This window comes from Macrobrachium rosenbergii, chromosome 48 (assembly GCF_040412425.1).
Source record: "Macrobrachium rosenbergii isolate ZJJX-2024 chromosome 48, ASM4041242v1, whole genome shotgun sequence".
NCBI lineage: Eukaryota > Metazoa > Arthropoda > Malacostraca > Decapoda > Palaemonidae > Macrobrachium > Macrobrachium rosenbergii.
Window position 1 is genome coordinate 77,230,220 of NC_089788.1, and position 22,500 is coordinate 77,252,719.

General features: G+C 35.0%; 1 protein-coding gene and 2 long non-coding RNA genes across 7 annotated transcripts in view; 2 read left to right on the forward strand and 1 right to left on the reverse strand.

Moving 5' to 3' along the window:
• LOC136831583 (double-headed protease inhibitor, submandibular gland-like) overlaps positions 1–3,845 on the forward strand; it is a 4,904-nt gene extending 1,059 nt beyond the window's left edge. For 3 of the 5 annotated variants that reach the window (XM_067092205.1, XM_067092206.1, XM_067092207.1), the window contains exons 2-6: positions 1–36; positions 351–512; positions 1,306–1,470; positions 2,833–2,994; positions 3,432–3,845. The exon at positions 1–36 is cut by the window's left edge. In XM_067092205.1, coding sequence (XP_066948306.1) covers positions 1–36; positions 351–512; positions 1,306–1,470; positions 2,833–2,994; positions 3,432–3,469 — 563 coding nt within the window. In that variant the 3' untranslated portion in view covers positions 3,470–3,845. The remainder of the gene's footprint in view (positions 37–350; positions 513–1,305; positions 1,471–2,832; positions 2,995–3,431) is intronic. The other 2 variants (XM_067092208.1, XM_067092210.1) reach the window with 1 other exon arrangement.
• The window catches only part of LOC136831608 (uncharacterized), a 149,692-nt gene that overhangs the window by 10,082 nt on the left and 117,110 nt on the right, over positions 1–22,500 (forward strand). The gene's annotated exons all lie outside the window — the stretch shown is intronic.
• On the reverse strand, positions 8,036–10,568 carry LOC136831612 (uncharacterized). Its single transcript, XR_010850945.1, has 2 exons — positions 9,412–10,568; positions 8,036–8,205 (listed from the first exon to the last, which is right to left on the reverse strand). It is a non-coding gene; the product is annotated as an uncharacterized lncRNA (long non-coding RNA).

Here is a 22,500-nt window from a genome sequence, read left to right on the forward strand (position 1 = left end):
TCGGTACCACATCAGAGATTCTACCCATTTCGCAAGGTAAGTGAAAATAAGTTTCATTCCCAGTCACTGAGAAACTATTACAAAAACCTGGAACAGAATTCTCTTATTTTTCTAGATCTTGATAATTACTTACAATATTTTATATATATGTATGTGTTTATGTATATATATATATATATATATATATATATATATATATATATATATATATATATATATATATATATATATATATATATATATATATATATATAAATATATTAATATATTACATCCATCTCTGACCACATACCTTCAGTTACATTCATCAGTTAAAGTTAGACAATGACCTTGACCCGTTTCCTCACCAGGTGAACAGTCAGCAAGTCCCCAGTGTCAGCAGTCGGTGTCATGCCCCCAGGAGTACGCCCCAGTGTGTGGGAGTGACGGAGTGACCTACGGGAACGAGTGCGAATTCCAACGAGCTGCCTGCTCTAAAGAGATCGCTGGAATGATCCATGCAGGAGAATGCGGTTGGTTATCATTATTATTTTTATTATTATTATTATTATTATTATTATTAATATTATTATTATTATTATATACCTTCTTCGTTTAACATGCTTTTTCCCATTTTTTATATGGGGTAAGCACGATGCCTTCTTTGAAGGACTTTGATTTGGCGTTGGGGTAGGCCGTAGCCTCGATCGGCTACCCCGCCTTACATCGCTTAGACCCCGGTAGCGCATGTGTACATGTATCGTACCAAATCCCCAGCTCCCTTTCTCCCAGCAGCGAGAGAGCTGAGCAGTTGGGTCGACAGTTCGAGACGTGTGAGGTGTCTGTTATGTTTTTAGATGTTGGAGTGGCTTTGTTTGTGTGTGTATTAGTCTGTAACACCCTTTTGCTTTCAGCAAACCTATCCGTTGATTACATACATAATCCCGGTGTGTCTACACTGATAGCAAAGTGTCCGCCTCTCTGACCGGTCGGCTGCGGATTTGAACCCGCGCCACAGACCTCTATGAAGTCCGAGGCTGCTGCTCTACCGACCTAGCCATCGAGGCTCTCTCTCTCTCTCTCTCTCTCTCTCTCTCTCTCTCTCTCTCTCTCTCTCTCTATATATATATATATATATATATATATATATATATATATATATATATATATATATATATATATATATATATATATATATAGGGAACCCACTTCTTAGGCTATTCCATTCATGGAAGATATATAGCTTGATCAAATAAATTAATGAGTAAGAAAATTAAAACGTAAAAAAACAAGCACGAAGTCGTCTTCTTCTTCTTCTTCTTCCAGATAAAGGTCCCGCGAATCCACTTTGCATTACTACGGTTCTTGCTTGCCACCAGGTGTTCAATCCAGTCTGCGGAAGTGACGGAAGGACCTACGCAAACTTATGCCTGCTCTCCAGGTGGGCCTGTTTCATAAACGACCTCACAGTGGCCTACAAAGGAGCTTGCGGTTGGTGGATTTCCAGTGTAGATGAATTTGAACAAATGGGAGTAAAATGATTTTCATGTTTTCCATAAGTAGAGGACTTTGTGTGGGCTTTGTTCTTATCTTCTGCATGTAGAGGAGTTTAGGTGGGCTAAGTTCGTATCTTCCACAAGTGGAGAACTTTAGATGAGGTATGTTTGCATAATCCACAAGTTGAGAACTTTAGATGAGGTATGTTTGCACAATCCACAAGTTGAGAACTTTCTATCTTCATATCTAACTCAAGTAGGTAACTTTCAATGAGCTATGTTCGTATCTTCCACCGGTAGAGAATTTTATATGAGGTCTGTTTGTATCATCCATAAGTAGAAGACTTTTGATAGCCATGTTCATATCTTCCACATGTAGGCGACTTTAAGTGGGCTGTGTTCATATCTTCCACATGTAGAGCAATTTAGATCAGGTATCTTCCTATAATCCACATGTTGAGGACTTGAGACAACTATGTTCATATCTTCCACAAGTAGGCAACTGTAGATGACCTACTATTGTATCTTCCACAAGTTGAGGACTTTAGAAGAGCTGGACTCATATCGTCCGCAAGTCGAGGACTTTAGATAAGCTATGTTTGTATCTTCCACAAGTAGAGGACTTGTGGCAAGCTAAGTTGCATCTCCCACACTTTGAGGGCTTTAGACAAGCTAAATTCATATCTCCCACAAGTACACAACTTTTGGGGAGATATGTCTGTTTCCTTCCCCAGGCGAAGTACCCAAGAATCCACTTCGCAGCCTCTGGCCTATATGCATTAACATTACCTTCCAGTCTCTGGAAATGATAGACACACTTACTACCAAGACTTCGTACTACTGTAAAGAGAGCAGCCCGACCTTTAAGTAGCTTGCTTGTTAAATAACAATCTGGCCACAATGACAAAACCATCTTGCCATTTCTTCATCGCCTGCTGTTTGTTGTAACCATCAACACATAAACAGATAAGGGAAAATGGAATGTAGAGTTTAGGCCAGAAGCCAAGAACTGGGACCTATTATGAAGTCAATCAGCGCTGAAAGAGAAATTAAGAGTAAAGTAGGTTTGAAAGGTGTAACAGAAGGATAAAAGGGGGAAAACCTCGCAGCTGCACTATGAATCAATTGTTAGGAGAGGGTGGAAAGTCAGATGGAAGAAAGAGAATATGAACAGAAGTAGAATAACAAGAATGATAAGGGTTGCAGCTACGGGCCGAAGGGACTCCGCAAAGAACCTTGAGTTATGCCTTCAGTGCACCACGTCAGGTGCACTGACGGCACTGCCCACACCCCCTCTTCCCTTCTCCTACGGGGCACAAACAGATAAATAACCAAAGGTTTATTATGTCTTTCGCAGGCAAACTAATAATAAATCCGTATTGTAAGCCGGCCAGAATATGCCCCATGGTCTACAAGCCTGTCTGTGGCAGTGACTGGTCGACCTACGCAAATGACTGCCTATTTGGGGATGCTGCATGCTATAATCCTGAACTCAAGAAAGTGGCCGATAAGGAGTGCCGTAAGTAGATTGTACTGTTTTAAAAGCTACCTTGATTTTATTATCTATTATTATCATCATTACTGGTTCAGATAGAAATATTATCATTGAGGTATTGTATTCTGTCAGTAGGATTGTGTATACACAAAGGTTCAGAGTGGTTGCACAAACATACACTGCATATACTAGATGTATGTATGTATATATTTCATTCTATCATATATAGTATATTCTGCATTCTTCACAAAGGTATATATATATATACAAGATATATATATATGGTTATATATATAAACATACACATACACATATACAATAGATGTATATGTATGTATATATAAATATACATATATATATATGTAAATATATACATATGTATGTATATATGAGGGTGTGTGTATATATACATATGTATTCATATGTATGTATGAATTATAATTGTAAAACCTTTCCAACAGCACAAGCGCCTCTCAGAAGATACATTATACGACTCTAAGGGTCTGAGGGTGAGAAGCCGAAGAAGATTCTATTCGGAGAGTCAAGACTTCGAACAAACTGATTTGTTCTGTATTCTGATTTTTTTATTTCTGTAACCAATTCTGTCCTTTTTGAAATCCCGGTCCCTTCCAAAAAAATGATTTTAACTATCGTTAGTCATTGATAAGGTTGTATCTCTGATTTTCAAGGCGTGGATATTAGTAAGCCATACTGATATGTGATTATAAACCATATTAATAAACTGTTAGTATATGGGGCAAGAACCATTGCTACACACGGTTCCGTAACACTCTGAAGAAAATAATCTTTTCGATGATATCTTAATGACCATTTTGATTTGCCTCTCATCAGAATGAATTAAATATCTGATTGAACAGAGTTTTATTAAAACCAAAGAATGGTTCTTTAGAGTAGCTTTCTGGATCCAAAGAACGTGTGTGTGTATATATATATGTATATATATATATATATATATATATATATATATATATATATATATATATATATATATATATATATATATATATATATATATATATATAAATAAATCAAGCCAGTAAAATATGCCATAAGGCTGGTAACTACTGGCTGAAAACAAAACATCTATATAAATTGCCAATATCGGTTTGTTCAATGTATGAGTGGCCTGCTTAAGCAAAACCTTGTTAATGTAAAACAGGGATAAAAAGTTATTCAATATACATATCACCCCTGAAATTATAATAAGAGGCTTATGTCTATTCAAAATGTGAATGAATAATGAGTTATATTTTACCTTACAATAATTAAAGATAATGTTTGAATTAGGTACATAATATACAGTATATCCATACACATATGGATAGAGGGAAGTTTGAAAAACCCACCTTGCCGAATATATCAAACTTTGATCAATATGCCACACCTGGGGAGTGCAGTATCTTCCTTCTAAACGAGAGAATTCTGAGTAAAGGTCTCTTGGCTTCAGAAAGTAGGCTTCAGTTCACGAGCATCTGAAAGGAATTGAAATGCTGAAAGGTTGTATTCAGGACTACAGTGTTACTAAATTAAAGTAGTCTTTATGATAAAGGGAGTTATGAAACAGAACCTATTACATATTAGTAACCTGTAAAAGTTGATATAATGCTCAATAAAAGCAATGCTTTTCGGAGTTATGAAACAGGACCTATTATATGAACTTGTAAAAGCTTATATAATATTTAAAAAAAGAAATATTTTTCACAAAGGGTTATTTGAGAACCTATCAGTAAACTGACTTTTGAAGTTGTAAACTGAAAATCAAAGCAATATTGTTCTCCTATAATGATATGCCAAAGTCCTGAGCGAAAACTAAATATAAAAAACGATACACATATAATACAAACAGTTTAACTAAGACACAATTAGCAGCTACAAATAAATGAAATAAATAAAGATGCAGATAGTATCCTTCAGGATATCATTTTAGCCCTTTTTTTATCCTATTCCTGTCAAATGCTCTATACTGCTTCAGTAACTGTATTCATAAGCATTTGACACTTATACATATGTTCCTAGTTGACTGGTTTAATCTAGTTCGTGGACATTTTGATTTGATTTGATCTGATTCGTGTGAATATGGTTATAAAGGCAAGCAATGAGGCACTTTCAGTCATCTAGCATTTACGAAAGGCAAAGAGGGAATTGGAGTGGTTCCACAGCAAAAGGAAGTAACAGGAGAAAGGAAGTAATGGGCTAAAATGTAAAGACAAATTGACAGAATATAGGGTTTAGGCCAAAGGCCAAAGGCTCAGGGACCTGAAGTCATTCAGGGCTGAAAAGGAAATTGACAGTAAAGGGTTTGAAAGGTGTAACAGGAGGAAAACCTTAAAGCAGTTGCCCTATGAATCAATTGTCAGGAAGGGTTTGAAAAGATGGAAGAAAGGGAGTATGAACGGAGGTATAATAAAAGGAATGAAAGGGGTTGCAGCTAGGGGCCGAAGGGACACTGCAAAGAGCCTCAGGTAATGCCTACATTGCCTTGAGTAAGGTGTGCTAACGGCACAACCCCCCTACGGGGCATTTATCAGTTTGCCACATCATCTTCCTCTGAAGTTATTTTTCCCCTTTCCAAACCTCAACAGACTGTTTCCTCTCAAATGACAATCTCCAACCACCTTTCTTTGTTTACAGTAGAAACTACTATCAGTGATCTGTCATTTCCACCCTTTCCAAGCTCCCACATTCCAATACAGCAATTACTGTCCCTTCAGTGGCTTGCAATTCTCTGCAAACCCATATGCAATCTCTATTCTTCCTAGTTGTGAAAACCCTAAACTTTCAGTTGAGTATCACTAAGTGCTTTGTCACCCAAGTTTCTCTCTAAAGGCACAACTTTAACCATACACTTCTTAAGTACTTGACACTATACTTCGCTTTCATAATTGACTGTGGTTAAACCCAATCTTTACTGAAACATTCAATACCACACCTCAAATATACAGCAAGATTTCAGTTATACAAGTAGCAAAGGGCTCTAAATAGACTGGTACACCTTAGTATAATAGTTTATTGTCAAGAAGCAATACTAAATAAATTAACAATTAACCCATTCACGGAAGCTATAACATTTGTCCTTTTATGCTATATTAAAGAAATCGTTTAAGAAAACATCCACACCTGCACAGCAACGGCTCGAACTTTCCTCTACAAATGCACGCGATTCTACAACAGGCTTGTTACTGAAGCTTTTGAACTACTCAAGTCTAACCCTGTGTTAGCAATATTAAAGGTGTTTTTTCTTGGAAGACGAACTCTTGAGTTTCAGAACCCTAGCAAACTCTGACATCAATATTTAAATGCATGCAAAATTCAAGACCAACTATTTAAGATAAAAATTGCAGTTGTAGGGTAAGGCTGAAGTTCCTTGTCAATGATAGATTCCTTGCTCTACAGGAACTTCAAACTTAAGTTCGCTCTAGTTTGACATCCAAAAGTGTGCAGCAGTTAAAGCACCACCAGAGAACATTAGGAATATATCTGGAATAAGGTACTGTTTATAGAATTACCTTACAAACTGTTTCTGGAGTCAGTTATCAATACACGCTTTCCTTCATGCACATTCATTTAAAGTTCTCTTTTGGATTTGCATTGGAGTATTATCTCCTCGGGACCAAAGAGAAGTCTCCCCTGACAAACCATTCCATTTTGCTGCAGTTACTGTCCCATAACAGGATACAATCTTCAAGATTGTATCCTAGTTTCCTTCACATTCATCGCTAATACTATTCTGCGGTCCCTCCAGAACCTTTAACAAAACTACTTCTAACAATATCGTAGAACTCGTTAACGAAGTGTCTGCTACCTGAATAACCTTGCAGAAATGCTGTACATACCCAAACGTTTGGCAGCAATTATTCTTATACTTACCCACCTTGAACAGTAAGTGCAGTAATTTGTTGAACGCCAATGTCTTATGAAAATTGAAAGTTCCTATCAGACTTCCTAAAATTATAATGAAAATTGAAAGTTCCTATCAGACTTCCTAAAACTGTTGTATTTCTAATTGAAAATCCTAATCTATTTCAGAAACCTCCAGTCTTTGCAGAAGTCTTAAACTACTAACAGTCAATCATGACAATCATTTTTAGTCTTAAAACCTACTACCATGTAATTTTTTAATCTTAAAGGAAACTTATTACCCTGGTATTAATGCATTCCTTTAACGACAGAACTCAGTCCTTATAAAGGCCATGCCGCTTTTAAACTGGGTGGACTGTACTTTCATGACAGCACAGTGGTTCTATGGAAAATAGTTTTTGCTTACCAGTAATATCTGGTACAGTATGTATTAAAGTCTGATTTAAAATAAAGGACCACCAGTAAAATAGATACCAGGTACTGTATTCAAGTCTAACTAAAGAACCACTAGTAACAATTATTAGTGATTTGAACTAAAGGACCACGGGCCATATTTATACTTGGCACTATTTACTGATTTAAAGGACCACTAGTAATATTGATACCTAGTACTGTTTTTAGACAAGACTGGTCTAAAATATAGTACAAACAGTAATAATCCTTGGTACTGTATTTAGGCATATGATTAAATTATAGACTACCAGTAATATATTTACCTGGTACTGTATTTAGATAAGTCAAATTTAAGATAAAGGAACACATTCATTACCCGAACAAAGTACGTAATTCAGTATAATTCTAATCAGTAATTTTAATTAGCTATGTTTTTTTAATTATCGTACTTCAATTTGGAACTTCCAAACCACATGCTTCTGTTCAGCGCTTAATATACTTTGATCTTTCAGACAAACTTCATTTCCTTTCATGGTACTCTTTCGTGAGAGCTGTTCGTGAGAGCAGTTACAATAAGGTCTAACTTAAACTAGAAACCACACGTCAATAATAGTGTTACTCATATGAAAAAGAGCATTCAGAAAAAAATTTACCAACTACCTAGCCTTGTGGAAGGACTCGCTTCAAAATACGGACCAATTCCTGGTTAAGGTAAATTTAAGGCTCTAATCTTGAGAATTTCTTTAAAACACTGCCTTATAACAATCATTGGGTATCCTATAAAAACTTAACATTCACTAAATCAAAGTTTATTATACAATCCATAATACACAGGATAGTTTCTAGTATGCATATGAAGCAATTGCTGGCCCAACTCTCACCTCAGTTTCAAAGATCTACTTGCTAAAACTTCGGTAATGAAGTATTCTGCTCTAATTGATGCTTCAGCAACCAAAAACCGACCTGTAAATACAAGAAAATGCGGCAGAAAGGAGTCAAAAATACCATAATTTATAAAATCTGTAAAATAGAAGTTTGACTTAACCCAAAATGATCCAAATTTTTACACCAAATTTTTTCACAACCTTTAACAGACCGATTAACCCTAGACCCAAATAAACGTTCAGAGGCCAAGGGTACTATATACCTCGCTAATAGTTGAGCTATAAGTCAAAAAGAGCTTGTGGGCTAATTTGAAGTCAAACCCACATTACGCTTCACCACAAAATAACTAACCACCAAGTAAAAGGTTTGTACCAGTTTTGCAGGCATCTTTGCTTTTACTAGCAAAACTATAGTTTTGTACATTTATAACTACCCACAGGCTTGTTCGTTGTATTTACACCAAAGTGAAACAGGGTTTGTCCATTGAATTGTTAAAGTGAAACTAATATTAGCATGAAACACATTAAAGTTACTAGGCTTTAACAGTTACGTTAGTTCAAAACTGAAAAGCTTAAAAGTTTAAAATTAAAGTCAACCAAAAGACAAAAGGATTACGTTAAGGCTCTAAGTGAAGAAACATTTTAGCAAAAAAACCTAACAAAAATCTCAGAAGTTAACGCCCTTTAGAAATGAAAGATTCTAATTAAAAAATATGCAAAACTTAAAGGCAACGTTGAGCTTAGGAAAAAATTAGAAATCACACTTTCAGCATACTTAAAATCGCTGAGTTACTGTCGCTGAGTTACTGCTGAAAAAAATTTTAATCTACACTAATTTAATTTGAAGTCATAAGCAAAAACTTTAACCGAAGAAAAAGCAAAATATAATAAACTAAATTGAAGTATCCAATATAGGCAGTTACTTTACATTGTCAAAAAAGGCATGTTACTTTCAACTAAGTTACTGTTCAAAACTTGAAAACCCAGACAAATTTGATGTCATATCCCAAAAAATTATAAAAATGCAAATTAAAAATCCAATATATACAGTTAAAAAAATCCAATATATGCAGTTACGTTAAGTTCTCAGTTAGATTAGGCACGTTAACTTCTGAAAAATGACTGAACTTATTACCTGAAAGGGAATATAAGATTAGTTAAAAACCTCCCATGCAACTCCCAGCAGGTCCTAAGACCTACTGGCAGCTCATGAGAGGCCTCCACCCCTACAGGGGCGCCGCCCCTGTAGGGGTGTGGAGGAAAAAAAGTTTGGTCAAGTTAGTACCTCAATCATCCATCCGAGTATGAGAAGAGCTAATCTTGCTTCAATCTTGCTTCAATCTTGCTTCAATCTTGCTTCAATCTTGCTTCAATCTTGCTTCAATCTTGCTTCAATCTTGCTTCAATCTTGCTTCAAAGACAAATTAATGAGTTTGTAGTTCAGTACAACCTGGAATCAGTTTAAAGTTTATCAAGAAAAATACTTCTAGCTTAGTTTGATCTTACGATAAATTTAAAATATTGTTAACTGATTTAAATGTCTAAATACCATTCACAAGTTTAAAATTGAACTATTGGAATTTAAGTTTAAATAAAATTCTTCAATATCTCATGTAATAAGTTCCCTTTAAATGTTAAAAAAATGAGAAGTACACAAATCTAAATTTGCTTTTATACACAAATTCTTCCACAACAACTCATGTAATAAGTAACTTAAAAGTTAAACATAATACTATCTGATAAAGATTCTTGTGCACAAAATTCTAAAGCAAAAAATTAAAACAAGTGACAACTTTCTTGGAAATTAATATCTAGTATAAAACGTTCTGTAAGAAATAAAACAGCATGGAACTAAAGTATATTAAACTACTGTTACAGCAAATTAAAATAAACAATTTAATTACTAGATATGGTAACTAAAAAAACTAATGAAATTAACACTTAAAGACTAATAACCGCTGACTTAAGAGATTAAAGTTTGACAGAGCAGAATATGTAGAACTAAAACTTAAATTACAAGCAAAATTGTGTACTAAAGTTAAATTATCTTAAAAATGTGAAGAGCTATTTCAAGCCATTAATTAAGATTAAAGTAACCTTAACGCCTAGAAACAGATACTCCAAAGAAAAAATAGTGGGTGGAGGAGAGAAATTTATACTCATCGTGGTCTCCTAAAGAACTTCCTTAACTTCAGGTAGACCTTCAAAGTAGACACCAGTTCACGCCGCCAGAATATTCCCTCCACTAAGCAGTACCTACAGTCCATCGCCACTCGATTTGACAAGTTCACTTCCTTCTCAGTCAATAACAGCCACAGTCTCAACACGGTTAAGAAACGCCAAATATCTGGGAAAATAAACCCATCACCAAAATTCACTGGAAGTCGATGACGCCTCGTCTACACGAAGCGAGGAACTAGAAGACAACTCTCTTTGTTTACGTTGAAGACACTTCTCGCTGACGTGTCATCAAGGACCATAAAGTAACTGCATTCGAACAGAAAATGCTAACATGAAAAGAAATCCGTTTTTTTTTTTTTAAGAGTATACTTATAAAATCTATCGATTCTCTCAGCTGTATACTGCTTCTCATTTCTTTACCAATACAATTCTCCTTGTATTTTTATATTTACACTTTTATCTATTTATTTGACGTGTCATCAAGGACCGTGGAGTAACCACATTCTTTCAGAAAATGAAAACGAGAGAAATCCTTTTTTTTTATAAGGGGATACTTATAAAATCTGTCGATTCTCTTAGCAGTAGACTGCTTCCCACTTCTTTCCCAATGCAATTCTCCTCGCATTTTTATAATTTGTTACATTTTTATCCAATTGTTCATTGATTTGTTAACTTTTTTTGGAGAATTGATGGCTCCTTTCTGTATTTTGCTTTGCATTCTGTTACTTTCTAATGAACACCATATTCTTTGGAAGCTCGAATTTCAAGTCAATGACCCTTGCGGTGGGCTTGTTCCATATGAATAGGGTTCATCTTCTGAATAATAATAATAATAATAATAATAATAATAATAATAATAATAATAATAATAATAATAATAATAATAATAATAATATGTGGGTGGGTGACGGCACACCTATTTGTTGCTTTATCAACTCAATACAGCTCTTATTTGGATTCAAAATGCCCCAAAACGCGCACAAATTTCTAAAAATTTCTCGAGGGGGCCCTTACTGCACCCCCACCCCCGCTACCCCCAGCTGAAATCTGAAATCTGAAATGACGTCACTGATTATAACTACCTAGCAGCTATTTTAACTAATTTTAATTTTATATAATCGATGGGTCTGGTATCCTTTAGTTCCATAATTACGATTTTCAATATTTTTAGGTCCGCTGCTTTATATAATGCTGGATATTTCTGTTTGAGAAGGTCAGTAGTCAATTGCTATAAGAGACCTGTTTGCAGTGTCAATTGCCTTTTGTGTAGGTTTTTTGCTTAAGCATTTTATACGTATCATTTTCAGATATAAATTACCGTTATTTTTCTTTCATCATCTAAAGGAAAGTAATTTTTTTTTTACTTTTTTATTGAGAGGATTAAACTTACATTATTTACAATGACAATATTTACAATATGGTAACTTCCAGTATACATCAACACAGTATACACAGGTATTTCTTTACATAAGCACAATCCCTCTAAACTGACTATCTTGTTTTAGTTACTGGCTACTCAAAAACAGTAATTAATATATACTATTTTGTGAAAATTTTATTTATTCTTTGTAATTATTTTAAAGGAAACTAATATTACATGCAAGCGGTTGCAAGGACTTCGTATTTAAAGAAAAACTGATGTACCACAAACTTAATTTTAAAAATCTGTGAAATGTAACTTTTAAACCTTTATTTAAAGCAAAGTGGTTAGCTGCCAATATTGAAAGGAATGGCAAGATTAAGATTAATTATAATAGAACAGCTACCGTCTTCTTCTTCTGAGCCTGGACTTGGAACGGCGGAACTGCCAATGACCGCATTCCGGCTTTCAATTGACAGTCGTTATGGTCTGTATAGCGAAGGTTGGTTGTTATACACACACACACACACACACACACACTATATATATATATATATATATATATATATATATACACATATATATATATATATATATATATATATATATATATATATATATATATATATATATATATATATATATATATATATATATATATATATACCTTTTAGAAGTAATGAAATAACATCTGAAATGAGATTTAGTACAACATGATCTGTATTTGATCAAGATACATTTTATTAGCATTTATCAAAATTTAAAATAATATATATTTTTTACATTAAAAACAAAGGATTGGAAAACAGACAATTAAACACTTTCAGTTTGAATTTCCTAACTTTCTACTCTATTGAATAATGTCAATTTTTTCAAGTACATTTTTTTTTTTGCAAAGGAGTTTCCTGAACACCTTACTTATGCATTTTCCGCATCCAGGTCTCTTGCATTGGTGGCACATGTCTGACATTTTATTCCCATTTGCAACATTCTATTTGCCACTGATTTCTTTTTCTTGGTAATTGTGGAAACTTCTGCTATTCAGCGCATTGCTAATTTTGAACGCTTCCTGAAGTTCTTTGGCTAACTGTGGAAGGAAATTGGGGCGGGAGAGTTTTTGATCTGTAATTTCCAAATAAAGAATTGTTGCATCGATGTCTTCTAGATCAAGTATATTATAAACAAGTGAAAAATGCGCTGAAGTTTCTTCGGTGCAATCGAATTTTCTGTACAGCGTATAATCAAGGCCACCGAAAATAGATCTGTCTTTCGGCAGTCTCCGTATATTGCTGTATGAGGCGCGGCCCACGAATCTTTAATCACGGCCAGGTTGTGGCCTGTCCTATATCGTTGACAGAGCACGATTATGGCTAATTTTAACCTTAAATTAAATAAAAACTACTGAGGCTAGAGGGCTGCAATTTGGTATGTTTGATGATTGGGGGGTGGATGATCAACATACCAATTTGCAACCCTCCAGCCTCAGCAGTTTTTAAGATCTGAGGGTGGATAGAAAAAGTGCAGACAGAAAAAGTGCGTACAGAATAAAGTGCGGACGGACAGACAAAGCCGGCACAATAGTTTCCTCTTACAGAAAACTAAAAACTTGGATTGTCCATCTGCGTGAAGCTTCTTTATAGTGCTGCACAACCGACCTATTTGGTCTACTATGTCAACTCCGTACTTGGATCTACAGTTTCAGGAATTATCTTTGCATCATTTCCAACGCCTACAGTTCTGTGATCGCTACTAAGAATGACTACAGTTATGCTTGGCTTACACTGATTCACTGTCTAAGTGTATTTATTACTTTTCAGTACTTGCGTGCTGTATACTGTAGGTTGCCACGGAATTTTTATTTCTTTATGCATGCTGGTATCTCCCTTCTAATACGATTTACCGTTCCCCAAAAGACTATTGTCTTTAGCTTGTAATTTTTCCGCCAGTTTGACTGAAGTGAAAAAATCATCCGGCGCCATATTTCTTCCTTTTCCTATGCATGGTTCTACTGTATTAGCTTCAGAACATATTCGGTGAGTGGTTGATTTGGTGGACGACTGTAGTCTTTACCAAGATGTGGAAAGCCACTGAGCGTGTATTTTGATTTTATTTCAGCCGCTAAACCTAAATTTTAAACCAGACCTGTCTGGCTTGCCGGCAATATACTGTAAAAATGGACACCTACACTTCGTTGGGAATAATTGCTCATCCACCGTTATATTTTCGGTGGCCGGTAATAAAGTCACGGGAAAAAGTCACAGGAAAAAAGTCATACTTTTGGCTAGGAAAAAAGTAATTAATTTATGGTGGCCGGTAATAAATATTATCTTTATGATATTTACAGTCTTTTGTTTATGTCTATACGGAAATTCCCAGTGGGCTTGTGCTAAACACGCCGCAAAGGTGGATACATACCGGGTTAAAACCCTTTGGGGGGGTTGGGGTTTCCTATCTAGGAAAGATTAATGCGATTTTTTTCTGTGACTTTTTTCCGTGACTTTTTTTTTTTTTTACCTGGATTCGATTTGCTGGACGACTGTGGTCTTTTACGCAAGATATGGAAAGCCACTTAGCATGTATTTTTATTTTATTTCAGCCGCTGACCAAAATTTAATACCGAACTTGTCTGGCTTGCTGGTAATATATACCTGAATATTTTCGTGTGGTCTATAGCAAGCAATTCAGTTTCTGATGAACCTGCATTTAACCTCAGCAGCGACCGACTAATTATCATATATACTTGATAATGAGTCCTGGAATGTGTGTATATCGCCACATCATAAGAAAAAATTATTATCTATCTTTATAGATATATTGACATAGTAATTTACATCAAATGGGGTGTATTAGGATGCTAATATACCCACCAACTAATAATGCTGCCCTAAAATGGAAAACTGAGAAAAATGGTAGATGTTGCAGTTTTCCCTTGCCTTACTACTGATTTTGCAGATACTGCAAATGGGACCCCCCTCAATGAAGCATTGAAGAATCATTCTGATACTGTAGTAACTTGTGTATTAGTGTTTCACGAGCCCAATAGGTGGCATATCTCAATCTCGAAAATTTTGCAGATACTGCAGTTTTCCATTTTAGGCCAGAATACATTCTGTTCAATATGCATTACATATTTTCTGTTATTAATGCAAATCGTTTGTTCCTAGTAGAAGTTGGGAGACTTCTGTACAATTCTAGGACAAACACCATTATTCAGAAAATGACGTAATTGCTAGGTTACAGTGGTAATTTGAGAATCTCTACATTCTGATAATTCATTGCACTCTAAAATATAATGTCGCATCGTATGTTTATGTGGCTCACCACATAGTTTACGAGGCCCTCCTTCAACGCTTATAACCCAAACGTACATAACTCCCCTTATAGACCAGTGCTCAAAATGACCGTTAAGTTGTTAAAGGATAAGGGGCCATATCTCGTAGAGCAAAATGAGCTAATTTCAGTTTTATTTTAGCTCAACATGCACCGTGGTGAATTAGGAAAGGTCAAGGAGAATCATGTTTGTTTTTGGGTGGGGTGGTGGACGAAGAATACTGAAATGACATACGTTTGAAAGTGAAATTGCGATCAAAATGACCGCTAGATCGTTCTGGTGTTAAATGAACTGTCCATTCTCATCTCAGATTACTGAAAGAAGAATGATGATTCTGAAACACGTAAAGAGTTAACGAAGATTTCAGCAGAGTCATCTGATGTGTCAGAATGATAAATAATTTCAGGGAATTATGATGTGAAAGGAGATAAAATATAGATAATAATTATTACATCCATTTGTACACAACTAATACTACAGTATATTATATATATATATATATATATATATATATATATATATATATATATATATATATATATATATATATATATATATATACATACACATATGCATACAACATACATACTATCATGTACATATATTATATATACATATACATTTGTTTACTAGTAAATATATGAAATGTACATTTCCAGAATATTTCAAAACAGTGACTAGTTGCAAGCTTCCGGGTGTAATTTGCACCCAGCGAAAACGTCATATGCATTTCACTCTCAAACATGCTGACATATTCCCATGAGGAATATTAAATTTCTGCCCAGAGTAAAACCTTAATATCCAAGTTAGGTAATACAAGGAAGGGCGAGGAACCAGCTGAAATATTTGTTTTTGAGCAAATAAAGCATCGAGTTCTTTTAAACCTAATAAACAGAAATATTTCCAGTGTTTCGGTATACTAATTTTTCTTACTTTTAGTTTTCTGTAAAAGAAAACTATTGCTCCGGCTTTGTCTGTCCGTCCGCAATTTTTCTGTCCGCACTTTTTTCTGTCCGCCCTCAGATCTTAAAAACTACTGAGGCTAGAGGGCTGCAAATTGGTATGTTGGTCATCCACCCTCCAATCATCAAACACACCGAATTACAGCCCTCTAGCCTTAGTAGTTAATATTTTATTTAAGGTTAAAGTTAGCCATAATCGTGCTTCTGGCAACGATATAGGACAGGCTACCACCGGGCCGTGGTTAAAGTTCCATGAGCCGCGGCTTATACAGCATTATACAGAGACCACCAAAAGATAGATCTGTTTTCGGTGGCCTTGATTATACGCCGTAGCGGCTGCACAGAAAACTCGACTGCGCCGAAGAAACTTCGGCGCATTTTTTACTTGTTTATGAAAAGGATTAAACTTACATTATTTACAATTGCAAAATTTACAATATGGTTACAGTATACATCAACACAGTATACATAGGCATTTCTTTACACAATTTACATAATTTACAGTGGCTACTCAAAAACAGTGATTAATATATTCTCTCTTTTTTTGTGAAATTTCGTTTATTCTTTCTTTGTAATTGTTTTTCAATAGCAACCTATCATAAAAAAAAAAAATTTGCTCTCAACAAAGACATCTGATTCCACTTTCGTATAAAGTTTCTTTTTACTGACCCCAAACATCATAATACTAAATACCATACAATTCATACAGTGGCACTATTATAATCATTTTCGTCCTGTGATTGAAACTGAACATTAATGTGTTGAAAAGAATTTAACGTTATATAAAATCCCAGTTTGACCAAGGATCCTAAAAGTGATGGTCCTTGCAGTCAATGATCCTTGCCTGGAAATAGCCACTTCTGGCAGTGGCCTTCGCAGTGACGTCAGGAAGACTGGCCTGACTACAGAGCCAATAAATCGCCTTTGTTTTCTGTCAAAGTATTTGGTTCCGAGGATTTGTGGTGTCAAGTGCTTCGACGACGGAAATATTTCTCATATTAGACGCGTTTTCGATCTAGGTGTTGGGAGTTGAAACCTGTGTGGTTGATGAATATTCTGCAGATGCGTGAATTTTCCGGAGATCGATGTAGCCATTGGGAGTTGAAAGCTCTGTAGTGGATGAATATTCTACTCCTTCCTGAATTTTACTGATGTCTCCGGGAATATCTGCTTGAAGTAACTGATGTTTTGTGAACGTCTCCGGGAATATCTGCTTGAAGTAACTGATGTTTGTGTGAACTCAACCAGGCTAAGTTTAAATTGTTTGTTTTAGTTTGTGCAGTGAGTTAAGTATTCCAAATGGTGTTCCTATTTATAATTATTGCTTGTTTCTCAGATTTAATGTTTTGGTGTTTTAAGTGTTTCCTTGAGCTAAGACTTATATACTTTTAAATTTTTGAATGCTTTTAAACTTGTGAATACGGTAGCTTTTACTGTAGTACTGTGAATACGTTAGCTTTTAACTGTAATTAATAATTCCCGAGTTGTCACTGATTTAAACTAATACTGTGCTAGTTTTAACAAAAGGCTTGCGTAGCCTTAAGAAAATCGTGGTATAATCTGTTCTGTTAAAATATCTGTTGATATTAATAGCTTCATTAACGTACCCTAAGATATTTTACCAGGCGAATTTCTCTAATTCATTTAACTATGTTTTGCTTAGTCTTAGACTTCTAAAGACTTTAATTTTATTTCAGGACCCGCTGAAGGCAAAGGGATGAATTTGTAACCATAAATTCCTTTCTGTGAAGTTTAGTATTGTCTTGAGTACTTTGAAAACTGCTTCAGTGAATAAATTGGAATTATCATTATTCATACAGTCACTAGTTTCTTTTTCCAAATGCTAATTAGATTGTAACTATACTTTGGTACTAAATGGCATGAAGTATAATCTTTAAAATTTATTCCAGATTCACGTGGACTGGGAAAGTGCCAACTATTAGCCAAGAATAGCCAAGAATAATATTGAAGTTTAAATTTATTCACGTGGACTGGGAAAGTGCCAACAACTAGCCAAGAATAGCCAAGAGTAATATTGAAGTTTAAATTTCAAGTCTGGATAATTTCTCAAACTACAGAAGTCAGAAAATGAAGTACTTCACTCATGTCGATTTATAAAGAGGTGAGGCATTTATATAATCTTTACCAGTCACTTTTTTTTACCTCCATCCCTACGGGGGCGGCGCCCCTGTAGGGGTGGAGGCGCCTCTCATGCCCTGTGCCGCAGGTCTTATGACCTATGGGCATGGGCAGGGCATGGGAGGTTTACTAATTTTTTCTTTCAGGTGTCAAGTGCATTGAATTAGCTGATTTTATTGAATTTTCCCAAGCTTAATTTGTGAAAAGTTTGAGTTTTTAAATTATTTTAGCTTTCATTTAGTTTGTCCGCTAAAGTAATCTTGAAGTAACTTAGTACTGACTTAAATTAAGCTTTTAAATATTTATAAAGTTAAGCTTTTAAATATTAAGTTAGGTTTCTTTCCTTACTATTGATTTATATAATTGTTTTTGCTCCCGTAATTTTAACTGGAGGGTAACTTTCAAGCTTTCTAAGCTGGGGACTTAGCATTGCAGTATTGCATAGTTTGAAGTTATATTGCTCACTTTGTTACCTGAAGATTATTTCATGACACTGGGTGGAAACTTTTCACTAAAGTATCCTTAAGTATACTTCACTATTCAGTTTGAATTAACGTAAATAACCTGATTATTCACAGCTTAGTTGACTGAACAGTTTTACATCAGTACAATATACAGACCTCTGATTTACTAAAACTGGGCAAACCCATTTTTTTTCTATGATGGTAACATGGTAGGAAAATCCTTACTAACAATACTCATTTTTCAATTTGAAATCACATACGTTAACTCCCAAGTAACTTCTTGCTTGTAGTTGGAAGCTCTCAGCTGAAAGCTGATCTAAAGTTTGTCTGAAAGGCAATGGTTTGGGGCTATTTTGAATTTTTTGTATAAAGTTAACTTTATTTTACTGCCTGGATATTAGATTTAATTTTTTTTTTTATAGATGTGATGCTAGAATCCATACTGTCCCAGTTTACTTATCTTTACAGGGTACTACATTGTAGCAGAGGTACTGAACATAATGGAAGTAGAATTGTTACTCAAGAACTGTTTTTCATTCCTTATGACAAAGTTTGAGGTGAGAATTGACTGGGATTACTGAGATTTTTTTTATAAATGGTCCTGTACTGATGTCTCTGGTGTTCAATTACTGTGACACTTCACAAAATAAAATTTCTTGGAGTTGTATAAACGTGTTGATATGAACTCCCTTACCATCACCAATATTCGTACTGAGTTATGGATGCTAAAGTTTTTCTGTACCATTTTTCTGTAAGTTTTTCTCTTAAATTCAGAATTAAAGATCTGATTGAATTCTTACAAATATTTACTTAGTCCAGAGTACATTTCTTTGTTTAAACTCAATATAACCTTCCACCTGAGAGCTGCTCTATCTGAAAGTTGTCGCTAGGAAATTTACATTTAAAGGAAAACCAGTCACTCTAAAGGATCATGAGTTCTTAAATGTTAGTGTTCAAGTTTTTGACTTGATAGAATGTAAAAGCGAGACGAAAGTTGGGTAAAATGATTTTGACTACACAAATAATTCTCGTATGGCAGTTACAATATTCTGAAATAGTTGCTGCAACAGGTTTCATTTTATAATAAATGTATCAATGCAAAATACATTGATAATCTAAAATTCATTCACTGAATGACAACTTCAACGGAAAAATGAGACCTAACCCATGAAAAATTGCTGTATAGGTCAGAGGTTTAAGGACTTAAACTATTAAATTCAGTCAAGTTTATCAGTGATGAAATCCTTTTTAGCTGGTCCTCCTAGCCCCATACAAGAACCTGTATTTTTGCTCCACTGGTATAGTTCGTTTAACTATGAGCTGCTAGTTTATAACTCTAACCCGAAAACATATAATCAGTGCTTTTGAGCAAAATGGTTGACAACTTATCTGTAATCAGTATGTTTTAAAATGCTTTAAAATTAAAGATGGTTTTGATTAATACTGTAACAAAAAGAAGTAATATATCAAATTCACCAATAAACTTCTTAACACTTAACTAAGAGTTCTCAATCTGTTGACAAAGTTATTGTTCACAAGATCGAACTGTTTAGAACATTTGAGTAGATATAAAGTTAACCCAAAGCTGATACTAAAGCTAAATACTATTGCATATCGGTCGAAAGGGTTCGGTTTTATAGTCACTTGAAAAAGGCCACAGATGGAATAAAGGCTTTTTACAGCATGTTACTGTAAATTGCCCTTTCTGGACGTCACTAAGGGAGGGTAGTAGGGTATGGTTTAGGAAAATGTCAGCCTCTCGTAGGGCACAGCCTTGTACTTCAGTAGGACATGGGGTCACAGGCTAGGGCATGGGAGGTTCTAGGACCAAGCCATAATCTCGAAGGGCACAGCCTTTGAGGTCTGTAGGACGTGGGGTCATAGGCTAGGGCATGAAAGGTTCTAGGACCATGCCATCCTTTCGTAGGTCACCAGTAAGAGAGGTCAGTAGAACATATGGTCACAGGCTAAGCCAACACTTTCCCGGCCACAAGACTATAGAAACAGATCTTTCATCAAACCCTGAATTGTACCGATGATTTGGAAAAATACGTTTAAGAATAGTAGGCGATATATTAAAGCGTCTAAATTTGCCATAGTTTGGCTAAAAATATATATCCTTCGAAGAGTTTCCATGGGAATATTTCGTAAACGACCCTTAATCGTTCCCGTGATAACAGAAGGACATTAACCTGGCTTCCCAGAGTAAAGCATGTTACTGAATTGTTTTACCAATCGTTGTCTTCACCTGGACCATCCAGGTACAAGGCATTCGGGAGACCAAACTAGGGTTTTATTCAGTAGACAAGCAGCATTCCCAATCGCTCCACTGGAAAATCAATGACATGGCTGGGGGGGCGGGGGTGTTAGGGGGATTCGTGTCCATGATATTGCTTGTTCCTGGGCTGAATACACTCGGTTAAGCATAGCTTATTGTCGAAATTATTAAAGTCCAATGTGGACATCCAGAACACAAATACTGTGTAGGTTTATTTTTAGGATAGGTGAATATGATCAGGATAATGAGAGTGAAATCAACATAAGTTTAAGTACGACATGTGCACGAGGATATTATCATTGCTTATTTTGGAAAATATGTTAAAGGCAAATTTTTAAATCCACAACACTAACTCGGAACAGATACCTTTTTACGACAAGCAATAAACATGGACAGGATGATGCGAGTAAATTCAACACCAGAGTTTTACGAACGAAATATACAGGAGAAAATATTAAAGTTTGACAGGTACGGAACACAAACTCTATTTAGATTTATTTTTAAGATAAACATAATCCACACAATACGACTTGACATCAAACACCACAGTTTTACGTGCGAGATATGCAGGAGAATATTACTTGCTAATTATACGAAACAGTCCATTTGACAAGTACTACATCAATTAATGTCTGGTTTCCTGTCCAAGAGAGACCACAGAATAGAAAGTTTTGCCCACGATAACACATTGCAATTTGCAAGAGCAAGCGCAACAAACGTCATGCAATTAGGTGGAATAATAAATCACCACGTGTCAATGTACTCTGGTCTCTGTTCAACAAGACAAGTTGGCTGGATGATTAGAAATAACATTACCAATGTAATTACGAGGCCAGAAATGACATGAGAACATGTTGCCAATGTGGAAGGGATTATTGACTGGTGAGGGTATCAACTTAGTTTATGACTTTACTTATATTTGCTATTTATTTTAAATACAATTATATATATGTATATATGTATTTTTATATAATATAATAATCTATAATATATCTATAATTATATTTTATATATGTTTGCATATATCCATATATCTATTAATAAATTTATGAGATAATGTTCATATATTTCTATATTTGTTTTTATTCATTCATTTCTCTATCTCGTTTTACTAGTTGGCTAGTTATTATCTATTTTTCATTCTTGAAGCAGCAGTTACAAACATCAACAGCCTTTTTAAAAAGCTGACGGGGAAAGAGACAAATAATTGAACACCCATCCACAACAATCATAGGAAAACTGGGTAATCTACCGAGAAATGGCCTCGAAATTCATAAACGCTGAAATATTTATATTTTTCATAGATTTCGCTTTGACCTAATTTCCTGTAACGAAAACAAGGGATTAATATGGTCCGAAAAGTATGTCAAACGGCCTCATTACGAAGAGTAAGTCAACCGCGACCAATTTCCCTAATTGGTCAAAATTCACGATAGGTTTTAATTTTCCGGTTTCCATAACTCCCATTTTATCAACTCATTGGATAGGCTTTCACGTCGCCGGGACGGATGAAATGTATGTGTTTTTCATTTTTTTTTTTTTGTACATTTTGTTTCTGGACTTGAAACAGTAACATATGATGCGATTTGCTTGCAACAGAGAGAGAGAGAGAGAGAGAGAGAGAGAGAGAGAGCGAGCACTATGGATTCGATTCAGAGA